Genomic DNA, 23,057 nt, shown 5'->3' with positions numbered 1-23,057 from the left:
ATCTATTTATTATTATCTTATGCATTCTTACAGTACTTGGAATAGTAAGACCCTTACCAAAAAAAAAAAAAAAGAAATAAAGAAATAAACTGATGTTTTTCCCCTATTCTGACAGCACAGTCATCTCAGCATAAATGAGACCTAGAGAAAGCATTTTGCTTCGCTGAACTCGTGCCACGATGACAAAACAAGCATGAAGCTGAGGGATACATAGAGTACTATTTCTCAACGCATTTAATGACCAGGTTTTTCTCTGTGCTCTCACAATCCCTTAGCCCTCATGGGGGAGGGGTGTCACAAGGCCCACTGACCTAGATTAGCCTGTTGAAGTTCAACACCAAGATCCTACACACTTGGCAAACTAAGATTGTATTACAGCACTTCTAAAACATGGATATACAGTGTCTAATATCTAGTTACTATTTTCATAATGTAAGGCTGTAAATCATTAAACTCAGGAGAAATACTTAGGTGTATTGACCTGAGACACTGACTTTAAACGCCTCTTCAGTTCTTTTTGTAACATAACTTCAAATCTCCATCTCCAAATTATACCCTACTTGTAAAGGAATATAAACCATAAATGAAGACATAGTAAGTCTTTAATTCTTACTTGATTAGCAATGACATTTTTAAGAAACAATTCTCCTTTTTAAAATTTCCTTCATGGTTTTGATAAGGACATGTTTAAAAGTTTATTTTCCTGAAGGGTAACAGAAGAAATGCTTAAAACAGTTCTCATTTTATAAAACATTAACAGAAAGCGTCAAAATGGAACTGATTCTGTATAGTTTTTTCAAAATTAATTACCAAGCCACAAAAACTAGGATGGCTCAAAAGACAGCTGTTGGCTATATTTCTGAAAAATGCAAAACAAAAATTAACAAGGTAACCTACAATCATGAACAAAAGCCACATTTGCAGTTTATTTATACAATATAAACGGCAAGTGTATTCATAGCACCATTTAAGGATTTCTGACACAGCTAGGTGACACAAACAAGCACGAATGGTAACAGAGACCAAGGAATACGAATTTAATTCTTCAAATTATAAAGTCTTCGCAAGTTATTTCTAGAATAAGAACCCATACATGCAGCAATAAACCATACTATATATAAGCACTGAAAGTAACTACAAGACAGTAAGCTATTTCTTTCTGAAAACTCCAAACACACATACATCCTTTTTTTTTCTGAAAAAACACTTTCTCAATTTTTTAAAAAATAATTGGAGGGTGAGCTTAAAGGCCAAGTCTTGTCCCAAACACTTTGGTCACCTGGAAGAAATTTGGTAAGATACTTGACATTTAGATTATCATTTTGTAAAATAGTTTTATTTTACTTTTCAGCAAGACACATTAAATAAGAATATAAAACATAAATAATGTGACCTTCAGCTCACATCTCTTCAACACATTCAATTCTCGCTCCCTCTTCCACGGTAGTGGCAATTCTTATCATTCCTAATATACTGCAAGATTCTGCCCCACTACCTGAGTGACAGCAAATCCATCTGTCCTCCTGTCCTTAAGGAAAGGGAGCAAGCAGGCTGGCACAGAGCAGAGGACAGCAGACTGGCAGCTGACCTGTGGCTCAACAGAAACAAGTATCTCCCCTAGCAAACACAGCTACACAGATGCAGATTCTGGCACTGAAGAGATAATACTTTTCCCAGGGATATTCAAGTGCTTCTGGGTGAGGGGAAAGGACAAGTGGCACAACAGATGTCTCTGAAGTTTGTACATGCCAACATCGGAATCAGGCAACATCATGTACCAGGAACTGTAAAATAAACTACTGAACTGAGGCTTCTTCTGATCTGCTATTTTTAAACATGGACAATTTTAGACAATGAACTGCTGCTCTACAGTAACAAACAGCCACAAACTTCAGCTGGCTTCAGTATCAAAAGTAGTATTTCATAGACCCCTACATGAAGATGTGAAAACATAAACTGCTTTTCCACTGCTACCACTGGTGCAATTACTGTCAGCAAAGGTCAGGACAAACAGTTAACTGAACCAACCATTTCAACCTACCTCCCATGATTCACACAAACCTATCTATCAGACCATGAAACCAAAGAGAAAAATCACCTATTAAATCATTACTGCCTGCAGAAAATTCAGGCTTCAGAAACTAAGCAATTTTTTTAAAATGTCTGCAACTGAAAAGAAATATTCTGAAACACTGGAACTTTTCACTGTGTAACTTCATTTATTCCAAGTCAGTCCATCATTCCTTCAAGCAGCCTGAAAGTGGCAAACTGACTCTTCGAGTCAAGAGTCTAATTAAATCTGAAATTAATTACAGCAAATGTTTAATTTCAATCACAGCCACTTACTCAACTTATTTCACTAACCTGGCAGATGCATCAGTCAGCAAGCACATGTGATACAAATACTTCCTGATGCTACAAAAGTAGTGATCAATATAGAATATGTAATGTCAGTGACAATGACCAAAACAGCTGTAATACCTGGTTGTTTACCCCACACCCAACTCTCAACAATCGATTTGGCCCTGTAAGTGGGCAGTGGAGTCTCTTCTTCATCTTTCTTTTCTTTGTCGTTTTGCTCTTCTTTCTTTGACGCAGTTTGGCATTCAGTGCTATCATCTAAAGAAAACAAAAGGGAGGGGGAAAAAAAAAAAAGACCAGTTAAACTACCTTCAGTTCAAGCTGGAATTCAGGTCTAGATTAGAAATGTAAAGGTGAAATCCCCAGCCCACCAGCTGACGGAAATATAGTCTATCATTAAGAGAACAGGGTGGGGGGAGGACAGTTAACTGTCACAGGTGCTGGGTCTCATGTTACATTTCGTAAGACAGTGACCTTACAATCCAGAAATCACCTCTATAACCTCCTCAGGATGATGAACATCTAATATAGATACTATCCTGTAAGATTTGCAAAGGATTTGTAATACACAGTACTGCAGAGGAGGCACTTGGAGTCAGATTTTGCTCCCAACTATTCCTATTTCTGTAGTATTTACTTGCTTTTATATTCCATTTCCAACAAAATAAAAAAAGACAGCAATAGCCTTAATTTCAAAGTCAAGAAGAGCTATATATTGGCATTTACACTAATTTTATGCAGCAGTATGTCAACATCTGTAAAATATCTAGCATCTTAGTAATTACTAGCAAGTAATGAAAATAATTCCACCATTTTCTGCCCAGGCAACAAACACCACGTGCAATCCTTTTGAGACTACTTTCACAAAGACAGAACACAGACATTAGTCACTTACCTCTGTAATCAAAGGCCGCATGAAAGTCCCAATTTCTAAACACAGCAGAACTAGACAGCTGGAAGTTTCTCCTTATTTATACTGGGAATATGGATTTCCATATCCATACCTCCAGTCAGTTCAATGCATAAGACTGCATTGCAATTGAGGGACACATGGCCAACTACTTTCCTCACCCTGACCTTCTTTTCAAACCATACCACTCAGAATTTCTGAAGTCCAGCATTTGAAACTTATCCATGAAGAGTTTAGTTCCAGTCATTTTTACCTGGCTCCTAAAAACTGACCAATCCCTCACTCCTATCTGCCAATCTAGTCCATAGACTCCCTCCCTAAATGTCCTGGCCACAACATGAAAGATAATCACTAGTATTTTGTCTTCTTTCCTCTCTCACCCCACACACCCTCCAAAAAACCTGCATTTGTACCAGCATAAATCAGAAGAAAAGAATAATCAAGAGGTTCACATCAGTAGCCAGACACAGAACATCTAACTGCAGCCTGCCTCACACCCATAGAGTGAGATCAAAGGCTCTCATTACCTCAGAACGTACAAAATACACCTATCACAATGTACAAAAGCATGGAACTGTTCTTTCCATCTGGCCTGACAGAAAATTAATGCTTAATCTGATTGGAACTGGATCTGTGATTGGCTCTTTGTTAAATTTTTTTTAACTGGAGACAATAGCACCTCCTAAAATAAAGCTTTTTGGGGGAGCCTTAATTACACAAATTTTAAATTAAAGCCACTGTTTCCTAACCTATAACTGACACTAGTGCTCAGGAGGTGCAAGATGAAGACTGAAGAGCAGGAAGAAAAGGAAAGAAGAGGAGACATTAATTGCAGTATCCATGATGGGGCTGAGACTGTGGGCCAAGGAAGAGATAGGAAAGTCACTTGAGAACAGAAGAATGCAATTTGTATATACCTCTTGTAAGTGGCAATCAGAGAACGTAACTGCGTCCCCCAAACATTGAGGAACAACCTATAAGTCACTAGGTTTGATAACAATGTCCAGAATGTGATGTAATCCAGCTGTTTCTATTCAAAGGCACATGCAAATAACACTGAAAGTACAGAATCCATTATAGACCATTAAAGGACCCTGTTCAGCCCCAGTGGTTCAGAGTATTTCCACAGTAACACCATAATCTCACTGTTTCTGCACTCACCCACACGTCTAGAGACACACTTTTCAGGGTCTGGAATTTTAGTTAGTGGGTAGAAGCGTGCTGTGCCAAGATACTGTTTTGCAGGCAGCTGTAGGAGAACTTGTTACACTTATTAACAGAACCTTGGCAAGGGATGACAACCAAGGGCTACGAACTTAGTCATTTTGTCAAACTCCTCACTGCAAATAGAGAAGATCCCAACCCAGGTGGGAACTCAAGCTTTTTATGTAATAAAAACAACCCTGACATGTAAATCCACATTGTCTGTATGAACTGAAAAGAGGAACAGTGAGAGAAAAAGTGGGAAGCAGATGAGCTAAGAATCACATTAAAAGACCATGTCAAATTGTTCCACAAAGATGGTTCACTATATTTGCAAAAAAACACTTGTCGCATAACAGACAAAGCTGGTATCAGTCTAGACTGAAACCAGCAACACAGACATCATAATTGTGGAAGTTTTGTTATGCTTCATGAAAGATTTTTGAACAGGGAGACCCCTCTTTCAGAAAGAGGGGCATGGAGGAGAAAAATCTTGAGCAAAGCCAGAACAGGCCAAAGTAACAAGTAGTAAGACAGTTTTCAAAATAGTGCATGCAAAAATACAGTGCAGTGCGTCAGCATGATTTAACTTAATTTTGTGAATATTGTGGTGGGGGAAACAACTGCATAACATCTCCCTGAATGAACTTTCTCTTCATTATGTTTTACTTTCCAGCCTTATGCTTCCATGCTGAGGCAGGCAGGCATAGCCAGTCAAAACTGAGCAACTGCAGAAACCGTTCTCAACTAGAAATTAGCTCCCAAATCAAAGCACAGTAGCTCACCATGTGTGCACCATCTCGCACAGCCATAGCCTAATCTGGTACAAATGGAGGATAAAAAGGAAGCACTAAAAATGGAACTTACATTTCATAATCCATGAAGAAAAAAACCTGACACTGCTTAGTCGCCTCCACCACCTGTTACAGTACGGTCTTGGGCTGCTCTGAAATGCCAATGAACTCAGGTAGTTGGGAATCCCTCAGTCCAGAGAGAAAGCTGGCAACAGTTTCCTTACAGATGTTGCCCCTCACAGGGCAAAAAGTCACACAGAGTGCTTTAGACAAGAGCTGTATTTTATAACCACCCTAAACCAGTACTTGGCAGTCCCAGAACCAGGAAATATTTCAGCTGCAATATGTTTTCTGTCAAAAATCCTTTACTTTTTACACACACCCACATATACATACATACACAAAATTGATAGTTATTTGGGATGGAAGGACACATGCCTTGCCATTTGCAAACCATATTTATGCAGCCTTCTAGATTGAGTCAAGATGATAGATTGTGATCTCCTAACCCTAATCATAAATAAAGTTTCTTTTCTTCCCTGGTACACTAATTTTTTTACAATACATTCTTTAAGTTATATTTTGAATTTACAATAGAGCATTTTACATTTATGAAATCAAACTGTCCTACAGGGTGACTAAAGACTTCCATATCCTGCAGAGAGAGTATGATAATCCACAGCTGAGCACTGAATTCTTGAACCACTGGGTACATAGCTGGGTCAGGGGAAGCAGAGAAGTGGCACTTCTCACTTTTAACAATTTCTCCCTTACACCAAAAAGGAGGCACAAAGCAGGAGCCAGCCTTCATGCCTGCACACTACTAAAGTTTGATTTATAACATGGTCTGAACAGCAGCCACCATAACCAATTCCCACATACTGTTATTCTTGTCATAAATATTTTGTTTCTGCCAGCCTCTCTGGAATTGCTTGTGGCATTTGGACTTCATTTAACCTGCCTGCAGGTGCAATACTGAATGAGGTTTATGGATTCAGCGGCACCAGGCTGAGAAAGATCCAACTTTCAGGTAAGGGGGAACAGAAGAGGAAGCCCACAGTGTTTACCAAAGGCAGGACAGAGGTATGAAACTGACGATTTTATACTTTTGTCCTGGAACTTAAAACAGCTAATTGAAACAGAATTTTCCACCTATGAAGTTTGAGGAATCAAAAATAAATAAAAAATAGCAACCCACAAAATAGACCTGTGTAGTTGACTGGTATGTCTTAAAATTTTACAGTAATGGTTCTCTAACTTGAAAATTTAGTAATAATATTATTTACTACTTTTTATTATTTTCAGTACATAGGTTCCCATATACAAGGTATTAATCTAATCCAAATTTCCTGAGGGCAGCCTGATTATCTTTTAAGTACATGCAATGCTACAAGTGCACCTGTATTTGGATATCACTACTGTCAACAGCTGTGTCCTCAGATGGTACCTGGAAACATGCAAACACATTCAGTTGAACACATTTATCAAATATGTTTTTCTGAAAGTGCCACGAATTCAAAACAAAGAGCTTATTCCTAATCAAACATGCTTGCTAACAGGAGGGGAAAAAAAAAAAAAAAAAAAAGCACTACTTCTATATTCTTCCTAGAGAGAAAAGGAATGATTTCTGTTATCAATAGCATGTTCTTCCAGTCTACTGCCACTACTAATATCCACTGACAGAATGAAGTGCTGCTTCTGAACAGTCCTGTCAGCATCAACAGAGTGCTACAGCAGTAATGAAGAAATAGACTTATAATGGATGGGCTTAAATCAAAGCTTCTTAAAACAGACTGAATAAAAGGGACCACGTACAGCAACCCCTCTTGTTTAACTCCAGATTAGTCAATTTAGCAGCAAACTCTGAATACTGACATTAACCTATACTGCTTCTCATATAAAACCACTGGGTTTTATATAAATCTCATTACTTGTATGTATGTTTCCCTCTCCCCTTGAATTATATTTCTGGATCATTTATGCAAAAAAGTAAGTACCAACTAAACAGATGTAAATACTTTAGATTTTAATTTAGATTCTAATGAAACAACTTGAGCTGCAAGTTCAGAGGTGCAAACTGATCAACAATTTTTCTGGTTCAATGATTCACTACTGCCTAACAGAATCAAACATACAATTAGATTGACACTGACCAAAAATAGCCTTGATTACCTTTTTCTTCTAAAAACTCAAGTCTGGTAAGCAAGATAGATGTATTTTAGAATCCTGTAGGCCAACACAGCGGCATTTTTGAAGGTTATCTTCACTGAAACCCAGTTCATACATTAATCCTAGGAGTTAAGAGCCTGAACAAGCTGTTATTTAAATTCCTAAACTACTGCGGTTCTTCATGAAATAGATGTTTTGGAAATACCTACGCAGAACATACACCCTCCAGCTGTGAAAAGGAACATGTGTGATCTGTGCTATGTAATCCTACCCTTAACTCCTGCAGATGCAAAGAGAAGTGGAAGGTGGTGTTTTAGTTTTTATCTTTCTTACCATCCAATTCAATCTTAACTGGCACTAAAATAAACTGCCCACGACAGTACCCAGTAAGTGATCTCCCCGGCTTTACCTCAGCCCCCAAGCTTTTCCCTTTTATTTTCTCCCTCTGTCCTACTGAGGAGGGGCAGCAAGCAAGGAGCTGGAAGGGCTGGCACCTGGCTAAGGTCAACTCACCACAATACAGTACTGGAAGCAACAAGTGGAAGTCTGCCTTCACCACCACTACTATGGATATAAGAAAGCTTTCAAAACCATCATCACAGCTTTGACATTTTAGGGTAACAAAAAAGCCTTATTTTTACAGTAAAGTGACAGAAACTCTGTATTTTTAAGTAACAGTATCCTACAGTATTTAACACATTATAAATTTTTGAACCTTCTAAGACATGTGTACACACATATATCCAGCATCTAAAACAAAGAATTCTCATCGCTGTTCAGAATAAGCATCCTAAGTGTGGACAAACAAGTGAAGTCACAGATGATTGACTTAGCACTTCTGGATTTTTACTTTATACTGCTGTCTATATCTAGCATCAGAAGTGATAGATTGCATTTTCCTAGCTGATATTTCAAGGATTACCCTGAAAATTAGAAACAATTATCCTATGACATCTCTCTATAAGCTTTCTCAGAATTACTAAAAGCACTTCAGCACTGTAACTAACAAAAATCTCAATTCTCTGCAGGTACTTAGCTATAAAGATATTGAAAGAACAGTCTTCTGTCAAAGACTAGTACAACTCCAAAAACAATGTGTAAGTATCTGGCACAAAAAGATCAATTCATCAATTTCATTTGCAAAGCAGGTACTTACTCATTACTATAATATGTAGTCTTTGGTATTATAGATGGTTTTTATGTGTCTTCTACATGAAAGCATAGTGTGTTGAATTGTTGTACTATGACCACCACAACACCCCTATCATGAGCTGTCAGTGAACAGGAAAGCATTTCCTACAATTCATTTAGGAGGTAATCCTTCCCTTTATTGCATCAAGTTTGCAACACCTGTTATTAATATACATGGAACTAGCCAATCCAAAGCACAAATTATTACTCTACCTCCACTCATTTCATGAGCAGTTTTGCAGTATCCTTTCTGATAAGACCAGCTGTATTTTCACCCAGTGTCAACAATAATATTCCAAATGACCAGCTGCATACGGAAGACAAAAGTTTTCTAACTCTGAAACAGTTAGGAGCATAACCTGGTTTTTATTACAGCATGCAGCCACTCATAACCTACAAAGCTTACACACTTGATAAGTAAATGTATAATTCATTCTTCTCTCATAAATTATTTATTGTATCTTATTTCCTGTAGAAATTACCTCCTCTAGTCAAAAACACATCCATTCCTCCTATTTTTAAAGGAGGCATACTATAGGTATGAAAAAACTGTCTACATGAGTAATTGAGCATTATTGGTTTGAAATATCATGTCTTATCCCACAGCATAGCTCAGGAAGTAAGGTTATTATTATCTTAGCTCAGGTGCTAAGATAATACTTCACTGTTACCAAAGGCAGTATTCCTACCCATCTCTCATTTACCTGGGAATCTTAAAAATTACTGACAAAACTTGTCTGACCATTTGGTGAGTCCATTTCAGCCAGATCAGGAAACAAATATTTTCCTTTTTGACCAGTTTAATTTTCTGTTCAATAAGGAGTCAAGGAGTACCACTTTTGTGGTGAAGATGAAAAAAAAGGCAAGAGCAGAATCACCCCACTGTCCATCACAAAACAAAATCCACCTCCACCGAAGTAATCTCTCTAAATAGATGTATTACTGTGCCATTTGCAGCATTTGAACTGCTCTCAAGTACACTGGAAAACTTAAAAAACAAACAAACAAAAAAAATGCACTACATTCTCAGGCAGATTGTGCACAGCTTTTAGCTGACCTTTTAGCTACGTTCTGAAGACTGTAAACAAAATTAGAAATAGCAGTATCAGCTTTATCCCATTCCTCAGTCCACTTCCTTTAAACAAAGCTTCAGCTGTAAACACACCAAGCATACCAAACAAAAAGACACTGCCAAGCCTCTCTCATAATAACATGCCTAGTTACAAAGTTAAATTTCACAAGGCTGGAACAGATTTAAGCCTTCATTTGGAGGCTTAGATGCTACCTTTCTGTACAATTCTAAGAAATCACTTTCAAATGTATTTAATTCAAAACATTAACACCTGCAAATTGTATAGAGAGGTAATGATAAATCAAAGTTTTGTGACAGTATGGAAGCTGAAGTCCATTTTCATCATTACAGTGAAAGAAAAAATGAACAAATAAGAAGAAATTTGAAATCCATACCTTTTTTTGGAGGTAGCTCACCACTCTGTATTAATTCTGTTCCAGGATATACAATCTCTCCATCTTTTACCATTTCATTCCACAAGCCGCATAGTCCATCTCGTGTAAAAGCAAGCTGTTAAAAATAATACATTATATATAGTTACACACAACAATTTTCTCTCAAGGCAACTCAAGCTAACATTTAAAATACATCTGATTTTATACATGCATCATCTCATCGGAAACGACATTGTATGCATGTAGGACAGGGATTAAAATGCTCTTCAGAATCTCTGATTGTCTAGCTATGCTATTTTCAGGTTAAAAGTGCAAAACAGTAAATTTTAGATTCAAGTCTGGCAAAATGAACTTTTTTTGGTGACAAATCTCGTCAAACACATGAATCTGGTTATCTCAGAACTATCCACCCATTCAAGATGACATCAGTTGGGGGCTGGAGGGCTGAGAGGGTGTGGGGTGCCCTTTTTCCCTTCAGAAAAAGCTATTCAAACAAAGTCAAGCTGCATAAAATCTAAAGACAGAGAAACATACAGTCCCCTCGCCAACCAGCAACTGAAGAGCTGGGCATCTCAACCAGAATGATGACATCAAGGCACAGATTTGTAAATGAATTCAGCCAGTTCAATCTGGTCCTGCTGTGCAAAGCATCTCTCACAACCCTCCCTCTTCTTTCCAACTGCTACAATGCCTCCCCTCCCATGAAGGAGCAGATTATGGAACGATCAAGCCTAAAACCAGCTGCACCCAGAGGAAGAGCGAAGGGCTGCCCCAGCCCAGGTCAGCTCCCAATACACTTTGTGTTCAAGAGGACAAATACTGGCAACAGAATATAGACTCTGCTAGCTGGAACCACTCACAAAAGCACTGGCTGTAACACAAATCTCCTAATGATTTAGGAATTTGGATCTCCCTTGAAGGATCCTAATGACCAGGATAACTTCACTTCTATTGATGTTTTCTGCTTTATAAAACGCTGTAAAACAGGTATCTACATCCCAAGCAAATTCCATAATAACCACGCTGTAATTCACAACTGTGTAGCATAAGGGAGGAGGGCAGGACATGAAACTGAGAAACAGAATACTTTCTGCATACCCAAGTGGTGCAGTGGACCACATTAAAAAAAAAAACCAAACAAACAAAAAAACACAAAAAACAACAAAACAAAACCAACCAACCAAACAAATAAAAAACAACAAAAAAAAAATCAACAACCCACCACCTGCTGAAGGCTTACTCAGAAGCATCTTTGTGTTATGTAACTAGCACTCAAATCCAAAGTGTTTCAGCTGAGAAGTAATACAAAGATGTGGCTTAGAACTGCCATAAAATATTTACCATTACACACAGAAGACCACTTGTCTCAAGGAAATAGGTCAAAATAAAATACATTTTAATGATTAAAGATTACAGGTTTTATGAGAGACACCCACCAGCAGAGAAGACATTTGCTGATCTAGCTCATCTCAGTTAACATGAATTAAAAGACAAGTTGCACACTTTCACACCACTATAACACACTAAACGAGCACAGTAGTTTCTTGACTTCATATTGCATTCTTCAGAAATTCACTCCAACATGTATTAATGACTTCACTAATTCTTCTTTTAGCGTAAAATATGAGCTGACACATTGTATGTGTCTGTCACTTACTATTGCCTGATCAGGGGCATAAGAAGGAAAAGAACCATGAAGTGTGAGCTAGACACTTAATTTTATCTGTGATTTATCAATTGTACAGCACCAGAATCAAACTCTGACCATGCTTTACTGAAAGGTACAGTCCCTGTTCTTCAGCGCCAAACAGCACAAAGAGCTTCTGCAAAGATCTGTCTTTTGCTAAAAGCTTTACATTTGGTTTCATTTTTTAAAAATTGGAATAAGCTGAAGCTGCATTTCAACAAGAAAAAAAAAATCATTCGTCATGAACTGATTTTCTTGATTGTTCCCAATCTATGAATATTTCAACAATAAATGGCGTTCACTTTTTCCTTCCTTAGATGTGGTCATATATTTTAGTGGAATACCTAGAGAATTTACTTTTCAGAGTTTTTTTCTTGTGTAAAATAGCAAAATAACTGTTTCACTGATTTTGGCTCATATAGTGGTGATAGATTATTTTTTTTAACTTTCACCTGTTAAATGCTAACCTACCCTAAAATACAAGCTTGAAAAATAGCAAGTGAGGCAACCCTCCAGATGGGTTGCATAATAAATTACAGTTTGCACAAATTAAAGATCTTTCTCTAATAAATTGTCTTTTTTACACATTTTACTTTACATTCTCAGATCACCTTGGTATGGAAAATTATTGTCACAGCCCATAGAATCTAAATGTCTCCAGGCTTTGAATGCCAGGTTCTTCATAATGCAGCCCTGTTCTATTTCAGAAAACTTACTTATTATTTTTGAAAGCATTCATATAAAGCAGAATCAGGAACTGTTTTCTCCACTTCAACCTCTAATCCTTTTACATGGCATAAAGTTCACTCAACTCTTTCCCGTAACTAAAAACTGAAAAAGTAAACAAAATATCTTCAGCCTTGGGTTAGGTTCAAAGTCTTATCAAAGTAACTTTCTTGGTATGTTGCAAAAAGATAGAGGAACCACCAAGACTACAGGTCACAGAGTTCCACCTCCCTCTCCAAATACCTCACCATAAGCAGCCTTCAGATAAACAATTTTGCCTACTACTTAGGTTGTAGTTAACATTTTGTCAGCAGTATCTGTGCTGGGGGGAGGGGAAAAAGGAGACAAGTTTGAATGTAAAGAAACACTGGACTTACTTTACAACAATAATCAAAGGAACCAGCTGAAAGGATAATTAAGAAACAGTATTTACTACCAATTCATCTGTCATAACTGAGGGCAACCTAATTTCGGCTGTAACAAAATTACTATTAATCTACTCAACATTCAGCAGATACCCAGTATTTGCTATATATAATAGCCAAAAGTGAAAGAAAAGTCTGAGGTTTTAAGTGATAAATTATTTACACAATTTTATTTTCATAATCTCAAAATTACATTATCACAATAGAAAACTTACAGCTCCCCTAAGAGAAATATTTCTTTTAGCCAACAGAAATGGGGAGGAGTGGTTGATACAAAAGAGGGTCGTGCTGACATTCAGAGTGACCTTGACAAGCTGGAGAAATGGGTTGACAGGAACCTCATGAAGCTAAACAAGAAGTGCAGAGTCCTACAGCTGGGGAGGAACAGCCTCAGGCACCAGTACAGGCTGGGGGCTGACCTGCTGGGAAACAGCTCTGCAGAAAAGAACCTGGGAGTCCTAGTGGGCACCAAATTGAACACGAACCACCAGTGTGCCCTTGCCATGAAGAACGTTAATGTGTGACCTGGGCTGCATTAGGAGTGTTGCCAGGTTTGGGGAGGTGATACTTCCCCTCTATTCTGCACTTGGGAATGCTGGGTCCAGTGCTGGGCTCAGCGTGAGAGACATGCACAAAAAGGAAAGAGCTCAGCAAAGAGCCATGATAATGATTAAGGGATTGGAACACCCTTTTAATGAAGAAAGGCAGAGAGAAAGGGCTTGGGAAGAACACTCATCTACATATATATATATATATATATATATATATATATAAAATCTGAAAGGAAGATGTAAAAAAGATGGATCCAGGCTTTGCTCAGCGGTACCCAGTGACAGGACCAGCAGGAGTGGGTGTGAACTGAAACACAGGGGCTTCCCTCTGACCACCAGGAAGCACACTTTCACTGTGAGAGAGTGACCAAGCAGTGGCACAAGGTGCCCAGGGAGGTTGTAGAGCCTCAATTCTTGGAGCTATTCGAAAGACATTCAAACGCAGACCTGGGCACTGGACTCTAGGTGGCCCTGCTTGAACAGGAGAGTTAGACTAGATGATCTCTAGTCCAACTAGATGACCCTTCCAATCTCAAACATTTGTGACCCTGTGAAACTTGCAGCTGAAGATAACACTCATCTGTGTAGTAGAAAAGTCAAATGTCTGCTTTGATTGCCCAATCCCGCATTTTTTTCTTCCTACAATATTTTATGACTAGCGAGAACAAGTACATACTACTTTCTTCTTTTGCTCCCACCAATACCTCTCATATTCAGTCATTCGTAAAGAGTCTATCAACACATCTCAGTGTTCAAACTAGAGAACTAGAACTTTGTTCACAACAAATTTGAAAAGATTTCTCTGGTTTCTTTTCTCAAAAAAAGAAAAAGGTACTTACACTAAATTATTTGAAGAATGTTCACAAGGCAATTGGTGGTACAGTGCAAGAGAAGAAAAACACACTTGGTTGGTGTCCTCATTGCTCCTGACCTACTGGAGTTCCAAACACAAGAGCAGCCACTTGTGTTTTGTGAAGTCTAACACTCTTTTACTAGATTGCTTGATCCATATGAACATCTTTCCCTCTAATAATTTAGTAACTTCATTTGAAAATGTTTAAAGGGATGAACTTAAAACAAACTCAGTAAATTAGCAAATTAAGAATAAGTTTTAACCGAACTTTTACAACAGACAACAGTACCAGAGATGTACCCTCCGTAAATCTCCCCCTCAAGGCCCTGCTTGCCCCACCACTTACATGCTTCCTTCCCAAGACCAGGACAACAGCAGCTCTATACTCCAATACTACCATCCACTGCCTTGCAACTTTGGCCCATGCTCTTAATCCTCCTACTCACTCCAGATGCTAAAAATCTCCCTTGTCCTTTCCCATGACATCTACTGACCTCCTCTCAATCCCCATCTCCTACACATCTCACCTTCAGAAACACCAAGCCTCTTCCATCATTTGTCACACTTTTTCATGCCCAGACCATGTCTCGATCTCTGCACTTGAAAGCCATTTATCTCAACAAATCCACGGTTCCCACACAGACCTAAGGCTCAGCCCTGCTCACTTATCCCAAACTAAAAAAGCAAGGGCCTAAGGAGACTTTGAAGTGAACTTCTTCTGTAAATTGGGCTGCCTCCACTCTAATCTTTTGTTAATCTTATCTCTGCAGTTAAACTGTGATTTATTCTGTCTGGTACAACATCTGATTAAGTCCAAGGGGTATCTAGTTTGGTTGCTGACATATGCTGCTGCCAGCCCCCAACAGGGCTGGCAGTGAAATTCCCGTCCATCCCCATCAACTCTAGAGAGTAGGACACTGGTGTTAACATTTCCTTGCATTTCAAGAAAATTAAATCTTGCAACCATAACTGGATAAGGTCGTGAGAATTCTCAAAGCACTGCTACAATTTTGCTTTTAATAGATTATTTAAAGAATAATCAGCAGCTCTGATTTTGTTTTGAAGACAACTATTTAAATCAGATGCATTCCATGTAGTACATTAGATGACGTTCTCAATGTGGTTTCATAAACTTCCCTGCAAAAAGCATAGAAGCCTTCATAAAAGTTAGCTTGAACTCAAGAAAAATGAAGCCAGGAAAATAAAATGACACATAAGGACGAGGATTGACTCAGGTGGGATTCCTGGTTATATAATTGCACTGTAAGTTTAAGAAACTGACTTCATAATCACAGAACATCAATATGGATTTAAAATACAAGCTACTTAAATAATCTTCACCCCAGAATTGCCAGCAAGGGTACTGAAGAATCTGTTCTTCTATTCAGTTATTTTTGCACTAGCCTTTGGCTGTATTTTAGACTATATGAAAAAAACATTTCTCTTTAAAAAAATATTAAATCGAAAAACTTTTTCAGCCCAGTAATAGCAAGGAAAATCACAGAACAGTAAGTCCCTTCCTAAGTCTCTCTTCTGTTCTTGCTTTTTTGAATCCATTCAATTCGTGTTTCCTTTCTCATTGTTGTCTTAGTATTTTGTCCTAGCTTCCTTCCTTCCCTGCTGAATGAAGCATGCCCTGAAACCCCAGCTGCTTATCACACCTATGCAAAGCACAGTGGAACACCACTAGACCTAGGCACAGTGCTCAAAACCTCAGAGAGCTAAGTCAGAAAAGTTCAGCAGTCCCACGTTACTTCGATTCGGGGTTAAACTAGAAACATCCCCATAGTAGCAGTGTGCTGCTGGTCTTCCACTTGCTGGAGAAGTTAACAGTTAATAGTCACACACAAAGAAAAATAATGCAATTCACTCAAATCTAGAAACTATCTTCATGCATCTGAAGAATAGGTCTGTCCGAGCCCAAATATTTGTACCCATGTGTTAAATCTCATTTCTCTAACCTATCACACCACATATAGTGTTTCTTCCTCCATCTGGAAATCACTTATTTTGGAGAGATAGCACTACTTCATTATTTAAATAATTTTTAAAAATTGCTACTGCGAAGTTCACTTCCTTTAAATGTAAAGGAGTCCTCATTTGCAGTTTGTTGTAAGAACTTCCAAATAAGCCCTTCACTTTTTTGATCAGAAAACCAAAACAAAGAAGAAGGTTAAAAGGAAAGTAACAAAATAGAGAAGGCAACTTTCACCAACTTCTTGCTTTTAATAGCCAAGACATCATTTCTTTACATAATCTTATCACAAGTAAAGACACTGTTAGAAAGAGTAGGATTTTCAAGAAAATCAAAATGACGAATGTAACTTTGAAGGAAGGGTAAAAAGGTTTCACACCAATGCAACTCTTAAAGGTGGCTATTTCATTTCTAAAAACTCATTTTTATGTCTGGACAAAGATAATAACAGAAATAGTCTGCCAACCATGAACTCAATGAAAACTGATGGAAATGCCTCATATTCCTCTTGCAGACAGCTCTTCCACCTTGACTGTTGCCTAAAGTTTTTCTCCCCACTACAGGAAAATCAAAGTTTTTCCCGCTAACTCCTGCTATTAAGCACAACAGTTCTCCACAGGATCCAGAATAAGCAGCCTAATTAAACTCCATTTGAACACACACATGCATCCCATTAGCTCACAGCAATTCTAGTTTTTAGTTGTTCATCCATCACTAATTAAAGGTCGCTGTATAAGATTCTAATTTAGTTGTACAGTACATCTATTTAATCAGAATTATTTTAAGCACAGTTTGATTCTGCAAACTGGGTAGCTAGGTTTAAGTAAACAATTTTAATCTTCCCTTTTTATAATAAAGAATGTCTTCCTTAGGAACAGTCATTAAAACACAATCTCCCATTACACACAGCTTTTGTTATAAATGTGATGGTTTCTACTAGTAATAGTCATCAACAGGTAGGTGTTTTCAATGTATTAATTCAAATCTAAATAAATAAATTAGAAACTGAAATGATATACTTAATTTTTGAGTGACTATGTTAAACATGACACATGAAAAAGTGTCCTGCACTAAACTCTGCCTATTTTATAACTTTATAGAACTATTTTATTAATGGTGATGTTATACACATCCTATTGACAGATGTCAATATTGTATACTGATGTTTTCATATTCACCTGAACTACCCTGAATTTTTCAGCTGCTGTAACAGTTTGTTTTTTCAGGCAACATGCAGTGTATCTTATTTTGCTCCACCAGGAAATTTAGATTTTTTCAGTAAAATAAATGTTTCTGAGCACCTCAAAATTACACTAGTAGCCACAAATCATACAAGTAATTACAAAGTTAGTAAAAAGTCATGGAGCAGTTATAGGATGCACTTGGATCTTTGTAGAGCACTTCGGCTTCCTAAAATAGCATTGTTCAGTTTCAGAAAAATTAATATAAGCAAAAAACACCATGAAGATACAGTTCCATTAACATTTCACACCACATCAGTTAATCCTACAGGCCAGAGGCTCGCTGCTACTACAAAAGGACTTGTGCCTTTGATATTCACTTAAGAACAGTAATAACATGCTACACCACACTGCCTTTGTCTCACAGCAGTAACATCCCAAAACTGAGTAAGAACATTTAAATTTGGCCCGGACACCAGCTGCAACAGTGACGCACACAGGTGATTAAACACTATCCGTGCTACAATCCACATGTCCTTCTTTTCTTATTACATTAATACTACAATGTAACAGACTTATTAATGCAAATAGTACTAGAATATTGTGTATTACATTATTCACGCAATATCACAAAAAAGAATACAATAATTTTCAGAGAGATTTCATTGGCTTAATCTGCAATAACTGCCAGTTATCAACTCTAAAGGGTAAACTCTCTGACAACAGTGACAAAGGAAAAAAGTAAAAAAAAGTACTTTGGAGACCACTAGGCCATCAAATGAAACCATCTTACTTCCAATTCTAGCTATACACCCCAAATTTTGCAGCAGAAGAATTTATTTTAAAAACTAATCAGTCTCTGTACATCTCCAAGGTAAGAATTCCCCAGAATAATTCTGTTTCTCCTAGGACTGTCACCTACTCATTCTTGGGACTGCTGTACACTGAGAATTTTAAAATGTAGCTGCGAAGTGAAGAGTTCCAGGGTCCAATTCAAAACAATTTGTAGTCATCTTGATCTATTTACATAAATTTAGTGTGTCTTCTTCAAACCTCTCACAGTCACCTTTTCAAATTCCTGCTGACAGTCTCTTGAACACCAATAGGGCTACAGCTGAGCCAGTAAAAACATGCATGATAGGAAATCTATATATTCAGTACACACAGAACTTAAAGGATTAAGACACAGGATTTATACCTATTAAAAAAATACCCACATGCAGCTAAGTCATGCTAGTCAACCAGTAGCTAAAATAATCATTCATGTAGTAGAAAACTTCTCCAGAGCCCAAAACCCCTCTCCTTTACAGAAGACACCTGCCATTTAATACATTAAAAGATGCTACTCAAGATTCACATGCTCATTTTTCAAAATACTGAACACACGCATCCAATTAAGAGCTCTGTGATGAGGACCTGTGTAATACCAAAAACAGATAACCTAGTAAGAAAATTATATTATACCCAGGAGGCCTGGCTTGTCTTCAGATTCCAGAGAAGTGATGTTTGCATCCAGCAGATCACAAATGATTACTGTTCTCTTATTTCATTAATCTCATTATTTTGACTACAGCTTGACTGGAAGAAAAAAAAAAGGAGTACCCTGGCAATTAGAGTCTAACTTGTTATTACTTATAAAGAACTCATATAAGTACGAGCACTTATTCATAGAAATATACTGCAAATGAAGATTTTTTTATTATTAAAAGGAATTATTGTAACACATTAACTAAACTACAGACTCATAAATCACAAATATTTCATTGCATTTATACACAAAACTGAAAATAACCCTTAAAACTTGGGATGACAACTGAAATCCTCCACCAAAAGTCTAAATAAATAGAAAAAAAAGGGATGTAGAAAAAAGGCACTACAAAAAAAGGAAAAATCTGAGAAATCACATGAACAGTCACATTTTTCACCCCATATAATACAGAAGAAAAAAAAGGCAATGCATAGTCAGCAGCTGTTACAAACAAAGGTAGCCACTTTTTCAGATACATTTTCCTGTATTCAACGATCATTGAAGCAATATACTTGTAATCCAAAAGCCACCCTTCTGAAAACAAAAATATATTTCCATATTTCTTAATATGCTTATCTCCAAAATGTTATATAGTATCTTTATTTACTACATTAGAGAAAACATCTGACTTTAGATTGAAACTTTTACTTTGGTAGGAACAAAAGATGAAAATAGAATTAATCTAGCCAAATCAAGAGCAAGCCCTGTCATTTCACAGCATTTACATTCAAGACCCACTAAATAATGTAACCTCTTAGGCTATGTCTGTCACTTCTGATTCCAATTTATCTTGTTTGATGTAAAATACTGGAGAAAGGCTGCTTCCAAATCACAACTGCACGGGGAAAAATCCTTGTCTAACCATAAGAGCAGCTCAACTCAGCCATGCAGACTATCAGCATGTAATCTGGGATAAAGTCACAAAGACAGAATTTTTAAGAATTTCTCAGTAGCACTACTGTTAACAGTAAGAAAAGAATAACACTGGCTGGCCCATCCCAGCAAGTATTTTAGTTTTGAGTGGAAACTTGGAAAGGTTATTCAAAGTAAGGAATCTATATGCAACATCTGGGGAAAGGAAGACAAAGCGACAAGGACTTAGTTACTCATTTCATCTGAAACAAATATAACTGACCCAAACTACTCTATTTCTCCATATTTTCCACTTAATCATAAAACCTGAACAGGGAAAACACGTTAGTATCCTCCTCCTCCCGGTATCATGCAACTTTGCTAAATGAAGAAATCATCTTCTAAGACAAAAGAAAACTTTCACCAAACACTGGCATATTTCAACAAAGACCACTTCCATTTCAACCTTGCACCTTCGACAAAAAATTGACTCCCTTCAAAAAGGACAAAATTTAAGGAAAGCCTCTATTCATGATACCAACAACTACAGTAAATCTAATCTGAATTCTTCAAAAATATAAATTACATTTCCATTGCCTTTTGCGTCAGTTCTCCTGTGCATTAAAGCTGCTAGCTCATACGCAGGCAAGACATTTAGCAACAGCCTAAATAGGAATGTATAGTTCTAGCAGAAATGCCACATACTCTGCTAGGGGCTTTGACACTCTGCAAAGATAACACACATATGTAGCCCAGCTTGTTTCAAAGCAGAAGGAACTGGACTGAAAATGCAGATCTATTTGCAGCTCAAAATAAGCTAGTGTTTCTTCAAAACCAGTTATAAATCAGCATACTTGGGAAAACCTATACACTATCTCAAGAGCTGCAGTCTTCTACTTGTCAGCTTTTTGGACTAAAAGCATCCTTGATCAGCGCCTGAAAGGTCACAATGCAATATGACCATCAAACTCCTTACCTGCAAGTCTGTCTTCAACCATTTGGAGTCAAACCTTGCTTGAGCAGACAGACAAAAAGAATCAGAAGACATGTTTCCTTCTTCAGCCTTCTCTCCAGGCTGGCTGAGCAGCCCAACCTGCTACAGAAAGAGCGGAAGAAAAGAAAAAAAAAAAAAGACAATCTAGCATATGAAGTAAACCACACAAGGTTATTTTTGTTCAGATTAGGACGGCTTCCACTTGATCTTTAAAAATGTATCATGAAGAAGGACCTCCCTCGTTCACATTCCCTGAATATGCACGGGGAGAGAAAGACGCATTAGGAATACTATCCGAACCTAGAAAAAAGCCTCCACATCCCTTCCCTATCACACCCGTGGGAAGGAAGCCTCCCTTCTGCTGCACTGAGCCACACCAAAGGCCTTAACGCTGCCCCTCAGCCCCGTAAGTGGTGCATGAAATAAATAATTGATCGCAGATTACGCAAGCCGCAGGCCAACATAAAGCGATTATCAGGGTCACCCGCACCCCCTCCTCCCGGCGGCGGCCGAGGCCGGGGGCTCCCCCTCTCCCGGCAGCATCCCACCCCCGCGCTCACGTCCCGCTGTCACCGCCCCTGACGGCCGCCAGCCGCGGCTCTCACCCAGGGGCCAGCCCGGGGACAGACGGGGGGCGCGGGCCGGGGGCGGGAGGCGGAGGAAGAGCCCCTCCCGGGCAGGGGTCGCCGCACACGGCGCGGGGGCCGCCCCTGCGCTGCTTCCCCTTCCCGCGGGGCTCCCGAGATGCGGAGCGGAGGCCGCGCTCCCCCCGCCGCCTGCCCGCCCACCAGCGCTCCACGGGGCGGGGGCGCTCCCGCCCCTGCTCCGCGCTCCCCCCGAGCCCGACGGGGCCGTCGAGGCTCTCGCACTCACCGGGCAGCCGCGGCAGCGACGACGGCGGCTCCTGCTCTCGCTCCACCGCCGCCCGCTCGGCCCCGGGTAATCCTCGCCCCTCCTTCCCTCGCCCGCCCACCCCCCACCCCTCCTCCGGCGGAGCCGCTCTCCGATCCCGCCCTCGCTCCTCCGCTACTGGAGACGGGGAAAGCTCAGCCCTCCGTACGCCAGCGGAGCTCTCTGCCAATCGGGAGAGCGGCGGGAGGCGGGACATCCTGTCCTGCAGCGGGGCGGGGAGCGGCGCCGGGGAGCGGCGCGGGGCCGCGGGCGGAGCCGGGCCGGTGATAACGGGGATCAGAGCATCCTTACAGCCGGTATGCAGAGATTAAAAAAACACAAAATCGAGATGTTTAAGTAATTGAGAGGCTATCTGCAAACTATACTGTTGATTTCAAAAAAAAAGTAGCTTTTAAATGTTTCAGACGAGAAAGGTTAGTAACCAGTAGCTTGGAGGGAAACAGAATCACGGAGTGGGTAAGGTTGGAAGGGACCACAGTGGGGCGTCTGGTCCAGCCTCCCAAATCAAGCAGGGTCATCCCAGAGCACGTGGCACAATGTCTCTCTGGAGACATTGAGAACCCACCTTGCTGTGTTCCTGTGTAACCTGCTCTAGGTGACCCTGCTTTGGCAGAGATGTTGGACTGGATGATCTCCAAAGTCTCTTCCAACCCTAATAATACTGTGACTCTGTCCAGATGCTTCCTGGATATCTCCAGTGAGGGGGACTCCGCAGCCCCTCTGCATAATGTCTTCCAGTGCAAGGTCATCTGCCCAGTAAAGAAACTCATACTCAGGTGGACCTTCCTGTGCATCAGTTTCTGTCCATTGCTGGTCTTGTAAGTAAAGACCAATGCAAAGAAGACATCAGTAACCTGCCTTCTCTGCATCTTCTGTTACCAGGGAAGGAACAGAGGCTGGGAACAGTAAAGTGATACCCCTACACATGAAGGAATAAGGATGCTGGGGAATAAAGTGTGAACTTGCTAATGGCAAGCAATGACAGGAGTCCGGAGGCAAATGTTGACTGATCGCTCAAGGGAGAAACTGCTCTGGGGCAAATAATCATCTTTCAGCATAAGTTTGTTGGGGATGTATATTAGTAGTTTGAAATTCAAATTAACCAGAAGTCAAGTTTCTCACAATACTTAGACTCCTGTTCCCTGGCAGCTAAGGAATTAGGAATGTAGGAGCAAGACTTGGCAGATGGGACTACTATTGGCTTTGGCCAACATGAAGCCACAGACTGAATGTCAATGAAATGCTAACAGAACTGAGGCCATTTGCTGGCATTTAGGC

At 39.3% G+C, this 23,057-nt stretch overlaps 1 protein-coding gene across 4 annotated transcripts in view; it reads right to left on the bottom strand.

The window, feature by feature from the left end:
- Positions 1 to 21,826, bottom strand: part of HERC2 (HECT and RLD domain containing E3 ubiquitin protein ligase 2) — a 104,919-nt gene extending 83,093 nt beyond the window's left edge. For 2 of the 4 annotated variants that reach the window (XM_082278858.1, XM_082278860.1), the window contains exons 1-4: positions 21,741 to 21,826; positions 20,850 to 20,969; positions 10,096 to 10,210; positions 2,482 to 2,619 (exon numbers count right to left, since the gene is read on the bottom strand). In XM_082278858.1, coding sequence (XP_082134984.1) covers positions 2,482 to 2,619; positions 10,096 to 10,210; positions 20,850 to 20,921 — 325 coding nt within the window. In that variant the 5' untranslated portion in view covers positions 20,922 to 20,969; positions 21,741 to 21,826. Of the gene's footprint in view, positions 1 to 1,495; positions 1,592 to 2,481; positions 2,620 to 10,095; positions 10,211 to 20,849; positions 20,970 to 21,740 lie in introns of those variants that run through there. The other 2 variants (XM_082278859.1, XM_082278861.1) reach the window with 2 other exon arrangements.
- Between the last annotated feature and the right edge of the window lie 1,231 nt (positions 21,827 to 23,057).

Source organism: Coloeus monedula (genome assembly GCF_965178545.1).
Source record: "Coloeus monedula genome assembly, chromosome: 3".
NCBI classification, from domain to species: domain Eukaryota; kingdom Metazoa; phylum Chordata; class Aves; order Passeriformes; family Corvidae; genus Coloeus; species Coloeus monedula.
This window is presented reverse-complemented; position numbering and strand designations above follow the sequence as displayed.